The following is a 19,550-nucleotide window of genomic DNA, read 5'->3' as shown; positions in this document are numbered from 1 at the left end:
AGCTAGGGTTTCACCAATGCATCATCTCATCCATGACAACTTGCATACCAAGGACATCAATGACGACATCCTGCACTTGGTGCACCCGCTTTGACCTCAATGACAACATACTCAACACTCAAGAAGGTTGTGGGGCAGCAAGTCACCACATTTGTCAAATTGCTGCCCTTAGACGAAGAAGGGAAACTAGAGTTAATTCCAGTAACGATCATGGTTGTGCGAGAAAACAATTTAAGAGGAAGAGTAATTCCAGAATACCTTATCAGGTGGAAGAAGAAGGGAAACTAGAGTTAATTCCAGAAACGATCATGGTCGTGCGAGAAAAGAAGTTAAGAGGAAGAGTAATTCCAGAATACCTTATCAGGTGGAAGAATTTGCTAGAGGAGGATGTGACATGGGAAGGGGAACGTATTCTGCAACACCCGAATTTGCAATTGCTTGAGGGCAAGCGATTTTGGGAAGGGGGGGCTGTAATGTCCTCTATGAATTGAGGATGAATGGGATGAAGTAGCCTATTAATCCTTGTAGGCTATAGTCCTCTACAAAGGGGAAAAACCCCAAAAATTCCCAATGTTGGGCAAGTTTGGGGTCGCTGGGCAGAGAAACCCAAAATTGGGGCTTGGAGTAAAGTTTACTCAATCATTTTAGAAGCGTGAAAATTCCAAACTAGAATCCTATTGCAACAACTGAAAATTATTCTCCTAAATGTTAATTTAATTTAACAATTTATTTACTGTTTTCTATAGCAAATACTGAATAAATCACATTGCAATCTACATAAATAAAATTGCGGAAAAATAAATGTTGAAAGAAATGCTAGTGCACATAAAAATAACAGTTATTTTTGGACAAAAGTCCCCTGAAAAACCCAACTTGGGAAAACCGGTGCAACAACTGAGGGTTTTATTATTATGCAACAGTGAAATAAAATGAGTACAATTGGATGCTGACACTAGCAATGCTACAGAGAAATACTGGCAAAAATTTGGAGAGGAATTTTCCTCACCCCACAGGGAATCTCCCGGCACAACTTGCCTTCAGAATTTCGACCCTTTGAGCCTCTGCGTTGCTCTGCGTAGTTGGCTGGATGTCTAGCCTTGGATTGGACTCTGCTGAAGTCGTTTTGCCTTCCGCTGACTAGAAAGATGCTTCTTTGACACTCTGGGACTCCTTTCTGGCCTTTGGAACTGAAAATGTCAATCTTTCCCAACAAATCGACTTTGCCTCTAGAGGCTATTGCATTGCCCCAGCGTCAACCTCTCTGTGGCTCTCACTCTCTACAAATGCACTCACCGGATCTGGAAACCTTCCTCTGGATTCACTCTCTCTGCCCCTCTCTCACTGCTTTGATCTCAATAGCTCTCTCTCCGATAGTTGGCTACTGCTACTCTGGAAATCGCTCTGTTCATGAATCGAACCTCTCAAGTGTCTCCTCCATCACCACATCGACTTCCTCTTATAATCCTCTTTTGGAGTACCAACGACCAAGATTAAAACATAATCGATGGCTAGGATCATCTTGGAGTCGATCCACGTGAGTTTCTAGATCATTCACGCCTTGACTTAATTAATACTGATTAATTAACGATATTGCCTAAGTTTAGACTTATGAAATTTTAAAAACTAGTTAATAATCTAATTAAGTCATTTCTAGGCGGAATTTCCATAAACGATTTCTGGGTTTTGGAGATCTTGTGTGTTCTAGCCTCTCCATCGAATTTCGTGGCTAGAACACATCTGATGCTACAAAAACTAACAAGAAGAAGAGACCTCTCTAGGAAATTTATAAATTTGAGAGGGATGAATTCATTTTCGACATCTAGTGTGGATCAATTCATTTGTTCTTGAGAATTAGCTTTGAGGGTTTTAGACCCCTTCTTTCTCTTGTCAATTTCGGTGGTGAAAGATTCCACCTTAGTTGACATCCTCCTATTTCTTCTCTTTGTTTTGGAACAAGAATTCTATTTGAGGCAGCAAGTTTCTGTTGGTATTGACCTTTGCTCTGGCACAGGACTATCCCTTGAGAGGCCGTGAAATCTCTGTTTGTTTGTTTGGCATAGGAGGTCCCAGTTTGGAGCAAGAACAACAATTCCAAATTCTGTCTTAAGGAATGTATCTCTGCAGATCAACGAGTTTGGGAACAAAACAGACCCGCACAAATTGTGACTAAGCAAAGGAGCGTATTCACCCACCCTGACACAGATGAAGTATTTGAGGTTAGCAAAGGGCCAAAGCTAGGTTTTTCTGAACTGCATAAAGAGATTTCACTTCACCCTAAGCTTCAGAAGGAACTTAAAACGGATTCAGGGAAGATTGCATGTCCGTCGATTCTCTCTGGAATTGAAATCGTAAATTGTGTTAGTTTCTGTAGCATCGAAGATGTTCTAGTGTTGAAACCTTGTGGAGAGGCTAAAACACATGAGTTTTCCATAAACCATAAATCGTTTTTGGAAATTCCACCTAGAAGTGTCTCAATTAGATTATTAGCCTATTTTTAATTATTTCCCAAGTCTAAACTTAGGAAAAGGGGTCAATTAATCAAAATTAATTGAGATAAGATGTGAATCATCTAGAAACTCACACAGATCGACAAAGAATTAATTTGGGCCCTTGATTAAGTTTTAATCTTTGCCGTTGGAGGTCCAACAGAAGATTATAACAAGAAGTCGATGGGTAGATGGAGAATACACACTTGTGAGAACCACAAAGAGTTTGATTTCATTGGAGAGCTCGATTTTCTAGAGAGCTAGCAATGCTGGAAGAGTTTGAGTTTCAGTAAGGAAGCAGAGACAGAGAGGGGCAGAGACAGTGAAGCCGAAGGAAAGATTTCCAGATCCGGTGAGTGCATTTGCAGAGAGGCTGAAATTTCTCTAGGAGGCTACACAGAGGAAGCGCAAAGGCTTGATTGGGTAGTTTGATTTGTTGAGGAAGGAAGACGTTTTTAGTTCCAGAGGTCGCACAGGGCCAAAGAAGCGTTTTTCCAGTCAGTAGCAGGGAGGACAACTTGATCTTCAGTTGTTCCGGGCTGAGTGTGTAGCAGAGTGCACCAGAGTGACGTAGAAGCTGCGTAGAGCTAGGTGGGTGACTTGATTTTCAGTTGTAGTCAAGTGTCAGGATTGGTCGGAGTGAGGGTAGTTTCCCTCAGATTATTTTTGCCAATATTTTCTTTGTAGGATTGACAATTTTCGACATCCAGATTGTACTTAGATAATTTCGCTGCTGCTTAATAATAAAAACCCTCAACTATTGCACTGGTTTTCCCAAGTTGGGTTTTTCCAGGGATATTTGTCCAAAAATAACTGTGTTAATTTTGATGTGTGTACTAGCATATTTCTTAGTTTCCTATTTATCTTCTGCAGAATTTAATTTGGTGAAAATTGCAATAGAGAATTATTCGTTGTTTGTGTGGGTAAATAAATTATTAAATTAATTAACAATTAGGAGAATAATTTCCAGTTACTGTAATAGAAGCTAAAAATCTCACATAGTATCAGAACGAGATTGATCAGCTGGGAAGCTCATAAGCGGAAGAAGAAAATTTCGTTGTTTAGAGGGAGCAATAGGTTGAAATTTTCTGGTGCCGCGCAGTGCCTAGCCAGGCAATACGAATTGCTGGGTCAAGGGTTCGACTTTTAGTTGTAGGGTGGCAAAAAATTCGATTTTCTCAAAATAGTGATTCCAACAGGCAGAGGGAGTAGGAGCAACTCAATTTTTTTTGCTGAGTAGATTCCTTGGTTGGACACAGAGGGTTTTGTAGCAAAATCAACGTTAGATGGAAGAAAAATAACACACACAGATGAAATATTTCTCTTAGGGGATTTCGAGTTCCAAAAATCTGATTTTCCATTTGCAGTTTGGCAGAAAGTGTGAGCAGAGGTTGTCACTCCAGCAGGGAGTGCGTATAGCAGATCCAACAACTAAGTAGTGGGAAAGAGGGAGTTTTCGAACAGTTTTTTGAGATGACCACAATGGGGCTTAGAGATTAGGATAGGTTGGAGGGAGCCTCTAACTATGTCATTTGGAAGGCTAGGATGTTCTTCATTCTAGATGAATATGGCTTGAAAGCCTATATAGATAATGTGGTAGCAGTACCCCAGGATGCCAATTAGTTGAAGGAGTACATAAAAGAAATGGCGAAGGCAAAGCGGATGATCTTGGATGAAGTCCAAGATCATATAGTCTCACATATATCTGGCAAGAACACGACCAAGGAGATGTGGGATGGTCTTTCCCAACTATATTAGAGTTCTTCCGAGCAATGAAATATGTTTCTCTAGGAGAAGCTCATAAGCGTCAGGATGTAGAAGGGTGAAGGTATAGTTCCCTTCCTCACCGGGATTCAAGTGGTCAGAGATCAACTTGCAGCAGTTGGGGAGGCACCCCAACCCACAAAGCTTGTACGGTTGGCACTAAATAGTGTCTCGGAGGATTGGCAAGTGTTTGTCCAAAGCATATTGGGCAGAGACACATTGCCTGAATGGGAATTGATGTGGTCCGATCTGCAACAGGAGGAGTTGAGGCTGGCTCTAGTAAAGAGCAACACCATCAGCGGTAACAACAACAACACTGTGAAGAGTGAGAAGGAAGAAGAAAATGTGGCCCTAGCATCTAAGGGTCTTAGTTAGGGGCAAGGGGAAAAGAAGAAGAAGAAGGACCTGTAAAAGGTCAAGTGGTTCAGATGTGGTGAGTTCGATCACTATAGTATGCAATGCCCTCTTGAGAAGAAGGACAAACAGGAGAAGCAGGACGTTTGTAGAGATAGACAAGCTGTCCTCCAGGGTGGAGGAAGAGTTTGCTATGTTCGCAGCTATACCTTCAGGAGAGAGGTGGGGCGATCTAAAGTTGTCGTCCCAGAGCAACGCATATATGGGCAAAATCCTTGAGGTGTCCTCCTCATGGATCATTACCTTGCTATGGGGGCCCACATTATTCAGTAGCAGGATGGATCAATGTTAGTGATGCAGTCAGATTCTGGAGTGACAGTTGCAGACTAGTAGCAGTTAGATGCTAAGGAGCGCAGTGCAGTGTTGCAACAATGTAGAGTGGTGCAGTGCAAAGTCAACAACAACGCAAATTCTTCAGTGAGCAGTGCAGTAGCTAGTAGTAGTCAGGACTCGGGAGATAGATACATCATACTGAACACAATTGATTCAGTGTTTAGGATGCTTCTTAGTGACAGTAGTTGCAGTAGCAACAACAATAGTTGAGAGGGAGTTGCAGTGCAGATGTAGTGTTGGAAACAGTATGGCAGTGTTAACAACAACACAGATGCAACATCAGAGTTCTGCAACGGTTGGTTGGTAGTAGCCAGACATGAGCATCGTGATAGAGGGTGGTACAGAGACAGGGTGTTGTGGCTGAGTGTGCAACACTAGAGGGAACACCTTCCTCACTAAGAGGGAGTGTTAGTTTTTGTAGCATCGGAGGTGTTCTAGTCTCGAAACTTTGTGTAGAGGCTAAAACACATGAGTTCTCCATAACCTAGAAATCGTTTATGGAAATTCGCCTAGAAGTGTCTCAATTAGATTATTATCCTATTTTTAATTATTTCCCAAGTCTAAACTTAAGAAAGGCGGTTAATTAATCAGAATTAATTGAGATAAGGTGTGAATCATCTAGAAACTCACACAAAATGATAGGGAATTAATCTGGGCCCTTGATTAGGTTTTAATCTTGGCTGTTGGAGGTCCAACAAAAGATTATAAGAAGTCGTCGATGGGTAGATGGAGAATACACACTTGTGAGAACCACAAAGAGTTTGATTTTCCAGAGAGCCAACAGTGCTAGAAGAGTTCGAGCTTCAGTAAGGAAGCAAAGACAGAGAGGGGCAGAGACAGTGAAGCTGGAGGAAGATTTCCAGATCCGGTGAGTGCATTTGCAGAGAGGCCGAAATTTCTCCAGGAGGCTGCGCAGAGGCATCATTGGGAAGTTCGATTTGCTGAGGAAGGAAGACATTTTCGATTCCAGAGGCCGGGCAGAAGTTCCAGAGGGCCGGAGAAGCGTTTTTCTGGTCAGTAGCAGGCAGGACAGCTTGATCTTCAGTTGTTCCGGGCTGAGCGTGTAGCAGACTGTGCCAGGGTGACAGAGAAGCTGCGCAGAGCAAGGTGGGCGAGTTGATTTTTCGTGGCAGTAAAGTGCTGAGATTGCTCAGAGTGAGGGTAATTTCCCTCAGATTATTTTTGCCAGTATTTTCTCTGCAGGATTGCTAGTTTTCAGCATCTAGATTGTACTCAGATAATTTCACTTCTGCTTAATAATAAAAGCAGTCACCACCGGTTTTCCAAAGTTTGGTTTTTTTGGGACATCTGTCCAAAAATAACTGTGTTAATTTTGATGAGTGTGTGCTAAGCATATTTCTCAGTTTCCAATTTATCTTCCGCAGAATTTAATTTGGTGAAAATTGCAGTAGAGAATTATTCGGTGTTTGTGTGGGCAAATAAATTGTTAAATTAATTAACAATTAGAAGAATAATTTCCAGTTACTGCAATAGCAGTTAAAAATTTCACAAACTGAACTCTTCTGAAGCACCTGTGACGGGCCGCAGCTCCTCCGTTTCCCCTGTAACAGGTCAACATACGAATCCCGAGCCAACTAAGTTGCTGGAGTTGACGGAAGCTGAATTTTGCAAGGTTGAGTGAGGCTTTTCCAAAATCGAAGAAGATCATAAGCACAATTGAATCCGGCTTGATAATGAACAGGGTTTCAGGGAATTCTAGAATTGTCTGAGACTCTGAAGGCATAGGGTCATCAGGACAGAAGTAGAAATTACTCTGTGTTGGAACATTGTATAACGCAGAAACTATCCTAGTTTGTTGGATGAGTATTGGCATTTATGTACATGTTGAACTGATTATTCTATGTTGGAGCACGGTTGTATTCGACTGTAGTGTGTGGATTGGACTTGGACTATTTATGAACTGTTGAATTACACAGTGAAAATTACTAGGACAGTTATGACATTTATGCAATTACATTTGGTGGATTACATTGTGGGCAATTGTTATAGTATTGTTATTACATTTATGTATGGTAATTATCTGGTTGCACACTATACATGGAGTTTTATTCAAACTCTAGTCGCTTAAAGAGAAACTAGGGCAAAATATTTCACTGTTATACTACAATCTGATAGAGTGTCCAACCAACAACATTCAAATTGGATTTGTTTGTCGAAGAGGCTGGCAGTGGGGGGTATCTATTCTGCCAAAAATGCCCAAAACTTGCTCCTGGCACAAACACTATTGCATGTGCGAAGTTCGAACACATCCACAAGCATGAGCGCAAACACAAACACAAACACAAATGTGACATTGGTGGGACTTGAAACCTGGTGGGGGGCAATATTGGTGACCTGCTTTCACAGACTTGGCAAGCCTCTGTTGACTGTCTGGCATGTTTTACAGTTCTTTTTTAATAAAATTTTTAAATTCAATGTTTTTAAATACCATAATTGTAATAGGTCTTATTTTTTAAAATAAGATTATAATAGTTATTGCTTGAATAAATTTTACTTGATTGACAGCACTGTTTACTTTGTTATGGTTTCCTTACTAATTCATTAGCATTGTTGAAATTGTGCAGTGAGTGTGAAATGGCAGAAGGAAGTTTTCCCTGCAGTTGAAATTGACACAAGTCAACCTCCTCTTGTATTTAAATGCCAGCTGTATGCACTTACAGGGGTTCCTCCGGAGAGGCAGAAAATTATGGTCAAGGGTGGCCTCCTAAAGGTGTGTAGTCTCTTTCTCATTTAATTTGCAAACATTACCATTATGGTATGTGTTCCATGCCTGCTGATAAATTCTTAAATTTGGATGTAGTCCTGTCCATATATATTGTTGAAGATGTGAGTTTAGTGATTATTTTCACTCTATATGAAGGTTAAGTCATTTGTTCAAGAATTATGTTTTGACTCCCTTCATTCGTTTGTACTATATTCTTTGCCTTTTAACCACTGGATTTGTTTATTCTTTTCTATGCTGATATTTTTTTGTTTCCGTTCTTTGAGTAATTCTAGGATGATGCTGATTGGAATGCCCTAGGTTTGAAAGAGGTATGCATTTTTAGTGATTACTGTGCCTTTTTTAGAGCTTATTTTTTAATTTATTTTTTATTATTATTTTGAGTAAGAAAATTGTTATTGAACAAACTTGTTAAACAGGGTCAGAGATTGATGATGATGGGCACAGCAGATGAGATAGTGAAGGCTCCAGAAAATAGCCCTGTGTTTCTTGAGGACCTTCCAGAAGAAGAACAGGCTGCATCTATGGTAAGAGACAATATGCATTTTGAATTTTGATGATTGATCTAGTTATATAGAATATGAAATGAGCAGTGCAGTGCAAGTGTATATTGTGGATTCCCTTTTGTGATTCTTATTACAGATGTTTTCAAAGACCTTGATTTCATGCATTCTTTCTACAAGGTACAGGGTTACAGAAAATAAGCTCATGGAATTGTCACATTATTTTAACCCTTTTTGACTGTTTGAAAGAGGGATATGCAGACAAAGCATTCCCAGAAGATCTTTGGATACCTCCAACTTTTCATAATGTTCCTCCATGGATGGATCATTTTGAGAAGAAATTTTCTCATCATGGGATTTACTCGTTTAACAAGTTAATGCATTTGGTGCTCCAGGTCCCCATATTGGTTCTCCCATCAACTAGGAAAAAGTATATCGAAATGATGTAGTAGTTTATCGTTCATATTAAAAAATACTAAAAATGCGGTGTTATGTAAATGCTGGTTCAAACTGGCTGATTTTTAGAACTATGAAAGGAAAGGCTCTCTAACGTGATGCCACCCTCTAAAAATGGACATCTCTATTAAGCATGTGGCAAAATTGGTCCAAGAGGGGGCCTCACTCCAAGCTACGTCAACAAAGTGCATGGGCATATATCCAAGCAACATATCCTCCACCATGATGTCATCATCAAGGAGGCCCAATAACCCTTCTAGGGCATGTATGGATGACATGGCAACCTTAGGAGCAAGTGTTGGCATGTAGGCATGAAGTGTTAGCCCTCCTAAACCACCTCATTGGTCTCCATCATCACTAGGCTCTTGACAAGGCAATGTCCATCAAATACGGTCAAGGCCAGCTTAGGAGCTTCCTGGGTCCATCTGGGTACATCACCAATCAAGCAAACGACTTGCTTTTCTGGCTCAATGTTTCAACATCTAGAAGTTTAGCATGAGGCATACAACCATGTGGAGGCTCTTCAAAACCCATTGCTCATCTAAAGAGGGCCACACTGGTGCTACAAAGTCATATGTGCTCTCAAAATTGGGCCAAACATCCTCTAAGTTGTGTTGGAGAGGTGTCAAGCCATCTCTCAAGGGATTTTTGTGGCAAGTCTAATGAACCACCTTAAACGTACCCTCGATCAAGCAAGATCAACATCATTAAGGACCAAAACCATCAAAGTATCATCGTAGACCATATTCAATGTTAGGGGCACAAAAATAGTTCACACAAACCTTGCCTTCAAATGTATTTCTAGCTTAGGATTTGTAAGCAAGTTACTACACTTGTTAGAGATGATCATGCCATCAACCATATTAGGTGCTTCAAGCCCCAAGGGGAAGGAAAATTCGCAAGTAGACCCATCAATCAATAGATGAATTTGATAAAGGTGGTCATGGAGTGGGAAAAACTTCAAGGAAGATGGCCATAGCCATGGTACCAACTAAAGGAGGTCCAACATTTCTAAGTGCTATAATGATAAGAGGATGCAATCATGGAAGCACGACTTATACCTTTCCTCGACCTGCGTTTTCCACCCCTTCAGTGCACCTTTTACTTTAATGATTTATCTTTCTTTCTTGCATAGGTTACGAGGCACAACTTGCTTTGTGCCTTTCCAATGCCCCTTAAAGATGTAGTAGTTTATTGCTCATCAGGGTTGGGACATTCATGAGTTCCTTTATTTAGATAGAGCACAAAATGTTGAGGACTAGGGTGATTGCTAATTGGGGGGGTAGGGCTCATGCGGCTTTTTCCCACATGTTTATTATGTCCCAACCATACTTTTCATTTTTCATTTTCTTTATTTATGGCGTTATATGTAGAAAATCCATGAAATTCTGATCTGCTAATATGAACAATTTGAAAAACACTTTCTTTTCATATAGACACAAAATTTCTCTACTAAAATTTGCAATGGAATATGAATAGAGATAAACACAATCTCACAGTAGCAAAACACAATATTTTTCTAGGGAACCCAACTGGGAAAACTCTCTGCTTGCTTGAGAATTTTATTGATAGAAATTGAGCAATTGATCTCTTACAAATACAACTGTTTCAATCTGAAAACCACGCTCGTCTTTCCTGCATGATCTAAGCTTGAAACCCTTGCAAGACTGTTGATCTTTGCCGCCCTCTATCAATATTTGCACAAGCTTCTCTTGTACACTCTGCCTCTCACAAGCTCCACTCACAACCCTGTGCAACCTTCTCACAAACCCATGAGCTCTATTGTCTTGTCTCACCTACTTATGCTCACAAGACAATGATCAAATTGTGCCTTCATTCCTCCTTATAAGCACTATGATTAAGCTATTACTGGCGAGTTCTATTTGAGGGATGTCAAACTGTTGATTGACTAGTTAATAAAAGTTCACTGGTTGTGTTAACTCGTCCTTCCTATAATTTAGGAGCTTGACTCAATCAACTTGTCCTTTGCCCAAAATAACTCACACTAGAAGACAATAAACTCTGCCTTCAACTAATTAGCACCAGTCAACTGCTTGGAGCACTCTTAACTTTTAGGAATTCACCCTAAATTTTAGGCATTCGTTCTAAGTTTTAGGAATTAGCTCCTAACTCATAGGAACTCGTGCATGCTCAAGGAAAAGCTTGTTGTGGTTCCTTTGATTAAGGCACAAATCAAGGAACCCTTTCTTGTTATTATTTTCAACACTCCCTCTTAGCGAGGAAGGTGTTCCTGGATGATCCTCATCCACCTGGATCTGTCTCCAATACTACCACGTTCTCCACTACTGTAGCTGCTGCCTTTGTACTAGAAGGCTTCCCTGCTTTCTTTTGCGAAACCTGATCTAAAGACTTGTTGTTTCCCACCATGCTTTGCAAGTCCACAATCTGCGACTATCAATGATCACAACTCTTTTGTGTCACTGAACTTTGGCTCAGTGATCTGCCCACTAGCAGGTCTCTAACTCCATTAAAAAGTCTGCTCATTGGGTCTTCTGGATCTACCCTCTTATCAGTGGTTTGGCCATCTGCAACCCACTGAACTAGGGCTCCACAACTTTGCCTCCTAACAACTCATTAGTCCTTCAATGATCACTGTACATGAGGACTTCAAGGACTGCCCACTTGTCAATATTTTGGCTGCTCCAGAATGCTACTCCTAGGGCACACAAATCTGCCTTGTCACTGTGACACATCAGCCCTATTGTCACTCTCCTCGGGGCCTCCAAAACTTCCCACACACAGTCAACTCTTTGACTGATCTAGGGCTTGCAAATCAGCCACTAACAATCCATATACTTACTATTCTTAGGCTGCTTCAGATCTGTGTCCAAACACCACTAGGATAGTCTTCCACCTAGCAATATCTCTCCATAACCTTCACTGCCCTTGCATATCTAGGTCTCCTTGTCAAATACTTCACAGAACTCAAACCTCATGCATAGCCACTCCTTGAGAGATCTTTGCACTCGTGGATCTATGAAAGGCTACCCTAAGAAACCTTTTAGGACATACCCTGCAATATACTATATTCAGTGCTCCTTGACAACCATACAATGACCCTACCTTGGTCCACAGTTGAACGCTGCTTTTGGATTGACTTTAGGCTTGACTGGGTTGACTATCCATGCACTGCAACAACCCTAGACTAGGGCATCTAAACTGTTGTCCATAACCTATAACATACCTCCTCTTCCTTCACTGTACGAGGCCTTTCTCGCTACGCATTTGCTCATTCTCTTGAGGTTGAATGTTGCCCACTTGAAGATCAAACTACCCACAAAACTATGCTGTCATACCTCTCTTTATGTAGGGTCTCGACCTCCTATTATTGAGAGATTTTAATAGAGTTTAGGACAAACCCTTAAGGTCAATGCACCATTGAAGGAGCCTTGAACTAGGGCATCAAATCCATTGCTATTCAGACCTTGAACAACCTTCCATCCCTAGCCTTCGTCACCTTAGAAAGACAACAAAATTCACCTTGTAGCCTCTACAAGTAACACGGATTTGTGCATTGATATTTGGCCCTTACACAGCTGGCATAACGAGACCCTTATCACTGTTCGGATGGCACAAAAACACGTCACACTTGGCTCCACTCTTGTACAGAACTTCAACCCTTAACTAACATACAAACTAGACCTTTTGGCCCACTGTCACAGCTACTTAAGGGTCTCGACCCCTCTTGAAATCCCATAGAATTTTTGGCCCTGCGCTCTAAAGTTTGCTACAAGTATCACACGACCAGATCACCTCCTTTCATATGCCCAAAACATACTCACAAAACCCTTCAAGAACTCGGCCAACAACTACGTCAACTCGTTGAGATCAAACATGGAGGAAAAGCCCTTGACTTTGTCCTTCCTCACCTTCCATCTTGGCCCCTTTGAACTGCGACACCTCAGAGTTGTCTCTATCTTGGGCGGAAAGCACTAGGATGGATAATCAACTTGATGCTGGTCTTTACTCTGTTCCCTGCTTTGATACCATGTAGAAAATCCACAAAATTCTGATATGCTAATGTGAACAATCTGAAAAACACTTTCTTTTCATATAGACACAAAATTTCTCTACTAAACTTTGCAACGGAATAGGAACAAAAATAAATACAATCACATAGTAGCAAAACACAATATTTTTCTAGGGAACCCAATTGGGAAAACCCTTTGCTTGCTTGAGAATTTATTGATAGAAATTGAGCAATTGATCTCTTACAAATACAACTGCTTCAATCCGAAAAACACACTTCTCTTTCCTGCTTGATCTAAGCTTGAAACCCTTGCAATGTTGATTCTTGGGTAGCATCGGATGTGCTCTAGCTCCGAAATTTTGTGGAGGGGCTAGAACACATGAGATCTCCAAGACCCAGAAATTGTTTGGTGAAATTCCACCCAGATTGTATTTTATTAAAATAATTAATATTTTTAATGGGGTTCCTAAGTCTAAACTTAGAATTTCTCCAAAGGTAGGGGGAAAATGATCTCAGGCGTTTTCTCAAAGGTTTCTCTATGTTTTGCAAAATCATTCCTTGTAAATAGATTGTTGCTGAAGAATAATAAATAAACCCTCATTTGCTGCACCGATTTTTCTGCATTGGGTTTTTCTGGGGATTATTGTCCAAAAATAATTGTGTTGATGTGATTGATTCTTGTGCTTGTATGTCATTGTTCTTTTCTCTATGCTATTATGTGACAACTGCAGTAGAATTTACTTTGATGTTTACTGAAGAGTTTTGTAAATAACTTATTGTGGAAAATAAGTAGGAGAAATAAATCAATCACTGTAGTAGAATTTTGTATTAGATTTTTTCACATGGTATCAGAGCTAAGATTAGGCAACAGGATTATAGAATTTGCAATGAGTCGGAAGCATGATGCTAGAGCAACAACTCAAAAGGACTCACGTAGTTCTCTCGGGAAAGAGGAAAGCACGAAGAATAAGGATCACGACTATTCCATGTTAGCTTCCAGATTGGAAGAAGAATTCGCTTGCTTGGCAAGTTCTGCTTCCTCTAAGGTTTGGTATATTGATAGTGGAGCTTCTGCGCACATGATAGGAATACGAGAATGTTTCTCGAGCTATCAATAAGAACAGATGAACTTCCAAATCACCATGGGAAATAAGTCAAAATGAACCCCCGTAGGAAGAGGTACTGTAGTTTTTCAAATAGAAGCAGGGGATCGGCTTCGAGCTACCAATGTGCTGCATCTGCCTGGATTGGGGATGAACTTATTCTTTATATCTCAATTACAAAACAAGGGCTATGATGTTTTCTTCATTGGGAAAAAAGTATATGTCAAACAACCGAGTTGGAAGAAGAAGGCCCAAATTGGAGTCAGAAGTAACAGACTGTATAAGTTACAGCTAGAATCTCCAATGGCACTGATAGGCAACAACGGGGAAAAAGATTTGAAAGAACTATGGCACATTAGGATGGGGTACTTACACCACGAGGCTCTAATAATTCTCAGAAAAACTGTCATAAGAGTTCTAAAATTAAGTATCAAACGAGACGATGTATGCAGAGGTTGCGTACTAGGCAAGTATGCCAAAGCGGCTTATTCCAGAAGTAACAATAGGGCAAAGAGAGTTATGGGATTGATACACTCCGATATCTGCGGACCCTTGTCCATGAAAGCTCTTAGTGGTGCCGAATACTTCGTCACCTTCATTGATGACCATTCCAGGAAGACTTGGATCTACTTTCTAAAAAGGAGAATCTGACAGGGAAGAGAATAAAAGTGTTGCGCTCAGACAATGGTGGAGAATGCATTGATAAGGACTTCACTGATTCCTGGGTAAGGGAAGACATCAGAAGAGAATGGACAACTCCATATAATTCAGAGCAGAATGGAGTAGCAGAGAGGAAGAATAGGACTATTGTTGAAGCAGCAAGGGCAATGTTGTATGATCAGGATATGCCCAAATTTCTATGGGCAGAAGCATGCAGCACAACAGTATATGTCCAGAACAGGACTCCTCATAGGGCATTAGGTAAGATTACTCTGGAGAGTGTCTTCACCGGCAAGAAGCCTGAGGTGAGTCATTTTAGAATATTTAGGACTTTGGCATACTGCACCCGAAGAAAAGAGGAAGAAGTTGGATCAAATTGCAGAAAAAGGATCCCTTGTAAGATATAGCAAGAATGCTAAGGCATATAGAATCTATCTTCTGGGAAATAGGAAGATCGTAGTACGATGGGATGTAAAGTTCATGGAGGACAAAGCTTTTAGGAAATCCCGAGAAATGCCTTCCGAAGAGCAGTCAAAGGATGATCCATTGGTCCAGCCACTTCGACCAGCAGAAACCAGCACCAGTATTTCTCCAAAAGACAAGAATCCAGAGGTATCATAGCGGGTGGAGTCTCAGGAGGAGGAGCAAATAGATCTACCCACTACCAGTGGAAGAACGAGCTGGGAACTTCGACAGATACTATGGGATGCAGAGGATTTCATTGGAGCTCCCAGGAACGAGAAAATGGAGTGTATACAACCAGATAGATACCAAGCCTTGGTGGCTGAGGTTCGAGAACCCTCTAGTTTTTAGGAGGCCGTTCAACATCAAGTATGGGTAGATGCTATGGTGGAGGAATATAGTTCGATAATGGTCAATGATGTCTGGGAAGTGGTACCTAGGCCTCAGGACAGGTCAATTGTAGGTTCGAGATGGATCTACAAGGCCAAATATGTTGCAGATGGCAATGTGGAAAAATACAAAGCCAGGTTCGTGGCTAAGGGGTATGCTCAGAAGGAAGAGATAGATTATGAAGAAGCCTTAGCCCCAGTAGCCAGGGATTACTTCTATTAGATCCGTGATATCCCTTGCAGCACAGATGGGATGGGAGATTCACCAGATGGACGTTAATATTGCATTCTCGAACGGGGTGATAGCGGAAGAAGAATACTTTGAACAATCAGAGCTTTTTGAGACAAATGAGAAGAAAACTCATGTATGCAGGTTGAAGAAAGCCTTGTATGGGCTTAAACAAGTGCTTAGAGCATGGTACGATCGAATTGATGGTTACTTGTAGAAGATGGGATTTGTCAAGAGTGACACAGATCCCAACCTCTACTATCTGATTGTAGAGAATGAGCCTCTAATTCTGGTGTTATATGTGGATGACCTTTTCCTAACAGGTTCATCCAGGCTCATCAAAGATTGCAAGGAAAACCTAGCTACAAAATTTGACATGAAGGATTTGGGACGGATGCATTATTTTCTGGGGTTGGAAGTTTGGCAGCAGAAGGGTGGAATTTTCCTTGGACAAGGGAGATATGCTACAGAAATTTTGAAAAGGTTCAGAATGCAGGACTGTAGACCTATGGCTACTCCAATGATTACCAACTGGAAGAAGATTGATGTGTCTGAAGATAAAGAAGTCAATCCCACCTTATACAGGCAACTCATAGGGTCCCTGATGTATTTGGTCAATACCAAGCCAGACATTTGTTACGCTGTTAACACCCTTAGTCAGTTTATGGTGGAACCAAAGAGGGTGCACTGGGCAACAATCAAGCATGTTCTCAGATATATAGGAGGAACAGTCGATCGTGGATTAATGTACATCCGAGGCAATGACATAAGGCTGAGTGGGTTCATTGATGTAGATTGCGTTGGAAGTTTAGTAGATCGTAAAAGTACCACTGGGTACTGTTTCAACATTGGATCAGGAATGACCTCATGGTGTAGTAGGAAACAGAAATCCGTAGCTCTGAGCTCAGCTGAAGCTGAATATATGGCAGCTAGCACAACATCGTGTGAAGCCATATGGCTTAGGAAGTTGCTTGTGAATCTATTTAGGAGAAGGATGGAAGCGACCAATATTTTGTGTGATAATCAAAGTTGCATCAAGCTCTCTGAGAATCCAGTTTTTCATGATTGGTCGAAGCACATTGACATTAGGTGTCACTTTATCAGAGACCATGTCTAGCGAGGGGTAGTACAGTTACGGTACACTCCGACAGATGGAAGCGACCAATATTTTGTGTGATAATCAGAGTTGCATCAAGCTCTCTGAGAATCCAATTTTTCATGATTGGTCGAAGCACATTGACATCAGGTGTCACTTTATCAGAGACTGTGTCCAGCGAGGGGCAATACAGTTACGGTACACTCCGACAGGAGAACAGGTGGCAGACATTCTCAGTAAGGCTCTAGGAAGAACAAAGTTTGTTTATTTCAAGGAGAAGATGGGGATGATTGAGAATCCATTTCAGTAGCAGAAGCGGATAGTGCAGGGAGTTGTAGTGCAACAGTTAGCAGTGGCAGTGCTATGGGCAGCATGATGCAACATATTGAGAGGGAGCTGCAGTATAGATGTAGCAGTGACAGTGGCAGTGTCATGGGCAGCAGTACAGGTTGTAGTAGCGCAGTGGACGAGGGGCAGCAGGCCGAGCATCAACAGTGCAGTGGACGAGGGGCAGCAAGCTGAGCATTAGCAGCGCAGATGACCGATGCTATAGATTAGTGTGATACTTTTGCTGGGAAGTATTGCTAGAGCACGTTCCTCACTAAGAGGGAGTATTGATTCTTGGGTAGCATCGGATGTGCACTAGCTCCAAAATTTTGTGGAGGGGCTAGAACACATGAAATCTCCAAGACCCAGAAATTGTTTGGTGAAATTCCACCTGGATTGTATTTTATTAAAATAATTAATATTTTTAATGGGGTTCCTAAGTCTGAACCTAGTAAAATTAAAATATTAATGGGTATTAATGAAAATATGGATGAGAAGCTTTTAATAGACGAGGATCAAGTCTAATTTAATCTTAGCTGTTGATTAGAGATTAGATTGTGGCTGTTGATATCTCAACAGGAAAAGCATGAAGGAAGACTTGAGAGTCATTTGGAGACACACCAGGCAAATACTCAGTAACTTGAGGGAAATCGATTCTCAAGGAGTAAGAATTCGATTTTAGAGGGAGAGTTGCAGGGTGAAGGAAGATGAGGGTATCAACATCAGTCAGAGACTGAGGAGGAGGTGACGTAGTGCATCAGAGGGACAAATCTGAGAGGCAGCGCTGCAAGGGACGCAGTCCTCACGCAGAGATGACGCAGAGGTGATGCAGTGAACGCTGGAGGGTCTTTGGGGTGGTAGAATTTCTCCAAAGGGAGGAGGAAAATTATCTCAGGTGTTTTCTCAGAGGTTTCTCTATGTTCTGCAAAATAATTCCTTGTAAAGAGATTGTTGCTGAAGAATAATAAATAAACCCTCATCTACTTCACTGATTTTCTCGCATGGGTTTTTCCGGGGACTGTTGTCCAAAAATAACTATGTTAATGTGATTGATTCTTGTGCTTATATTTCACTGTTCTTTTCTCTATGCTATTATGTGACAACTGCAGTAGAATTTACTTCGATGTTTACTGAAGGGTTTTGTAAATGACTTACTATGGAAAATAAGTAGGAGAAATAAATCAGTTACTGCAGTAGAATTTCGTATTAGAATTTTTCACATGCAAAACTACTGATCTCTGCTACCCTGTATCAATATGTGCACAAGCTTCTCTTGCACACTTTGCCTCTCACAAGCTCCATACACAACCTTGTGCAACCTTCTCACAAACCTATGAGCTCTATTGTCTTGTCTCATCAACTCGTGCTCACAAGACAATGATCAAATCGTGCCTTTGTTCCTCCTTATAAGCACTATGATTAGGCTATTACTGGCAAGTTCTATTTGAGGAAAGTCGAACTGTTGATTGAGCAATTAACAAAATCTCACTGGTTGTGTAACTCATCTTTCCTATAGTTTAGGAGCTTGACTCAATCAACTCGCTCTTTACCCAAAATAACTCGCACTAGAAGACAATAAACTCGGCCTTCGACTAATTAGCACTAGTCAATTGCTTCTTGCACTCCTAACTTTTAGGAATTTTCCCTAAATTTTAGGAATTTGTCCTACTTTTTAGGAATTAGCTCCTAACTCATAGGAACTCGTGCATGCTCAAGGAAAAACTCGTTGTGGTTCCTTTGATTAAGGCACAAATCAAGGAACCCTTTCTCTCCATTATTTTCAACATCATATGCTTTTATCTTTCTTTCAGCGACATCGACCTCTTAGGGAAAATTTTCGAGCCCTAACTCATAGATGAGGATATAGGGTGCAAGTCCCAATGACCAATGGCAAGCATCCCAAAGAATGGATGTGGAGAATAAAGGTATGGATTACCTTGGGCACACTATATTAATCAGTGCCTCCTATTAGTGCCCCTCCTAAAGGAAGGATCTCAAGGGAGGTCACACTGGACTAGGGGCAAAAGATAACCTCCAAAGTGAAGCATGGGAGCAAAGGTAAAATCGAGAGTAGTCAATCATCCACCTTGGCCTGTGATCCATATTAGTATGCCCCAAAACATTAAATGAAAGCACATGATTAGAGAAATGGTTAGTGTATTTTGAATCTTGATAGACGACCCACCTTCTTTAAAGAAGCATGCTAGATGGGAGAGAGCACTGAATGGAGCATAGGTGGAGAGCTCTGACGTAAAGCTATCTGTGGGTCATGATAGGGTTATTGGTTGGTTGGTTGCCCAATGGGAAGAAAATTTTTCTCCTGGGGATTACCCACTTTTGGTGGGTAATACGAACCAACCCGTGGCTTAAGCAATGTTGTATTTGAGTATGTCTCTAAACCTCCAACCTAATGAAATGTGCTGATCATTAAACGCCCAAATTTAAAAGGGGAGAAATCTAGGGGTTAACATGACCTTTTGTAGTAGAAAATGTAGCCGAAACTAATCCTTTCTACCATAGCCACCTCAATGGTTATACGCTAGTTTTACCTAAGAATGGTCAAACCCTCAAGATCTACTTCCGTAATGGCACTT

At 41.1% G+C, this 19,550-nt stretch overlaps 1 protein-coding gene across 1 annotated transcript in view; it reads left to right on the top strand.

Moving 5' to 3' along the window:
• Positions 1 to 19,550, top strand: part of LOC149262401 (ubiquitin carboxyl-terminal hydrolase 6-like) — a 315,784-nt gene that overhangs the window by 58,567 nt on the left and 237,667 nt on the right. Inside the window, exons 3-5 of the mRNA XM_089424395.1 lie at positions 7,583 to 7,728; positions 8,016 to 8,051; positions 8,160 to 8,267. Coding sequence (XP_089280521.1) covers positions 7,583 to 7,728; positions 8,016 to 8,051; positions 8,160 to 8,267 — 290 coding nt within the window. The remainder of the gene's footprint in view (positions 1 to 7,582; positions 7,729 to 8,015; positions 8,052 to 8,159; positions 8,268 to 19,550) is intronic.

Source organism: Pinus tabuliformis, chromosome 6, assembly GCF_031772625.1.
Source record: "Pinus tabuliformis cultivar Carrire ecotype Pingquan chromosome 6, CPIR1, whole genome shotgun sequence".
Classification (NCBI taxonomy): Eukaryota; Viridiplantae; Streptophyta; class Pinopsida; order Pinales; family Pinaceae; genus Pinus; species Pinus tabuliformis.
Note: the sequence above shows the minus strand (reverse complement) of the source record. Positions and strands in the feature narration are given on the sequence as shown.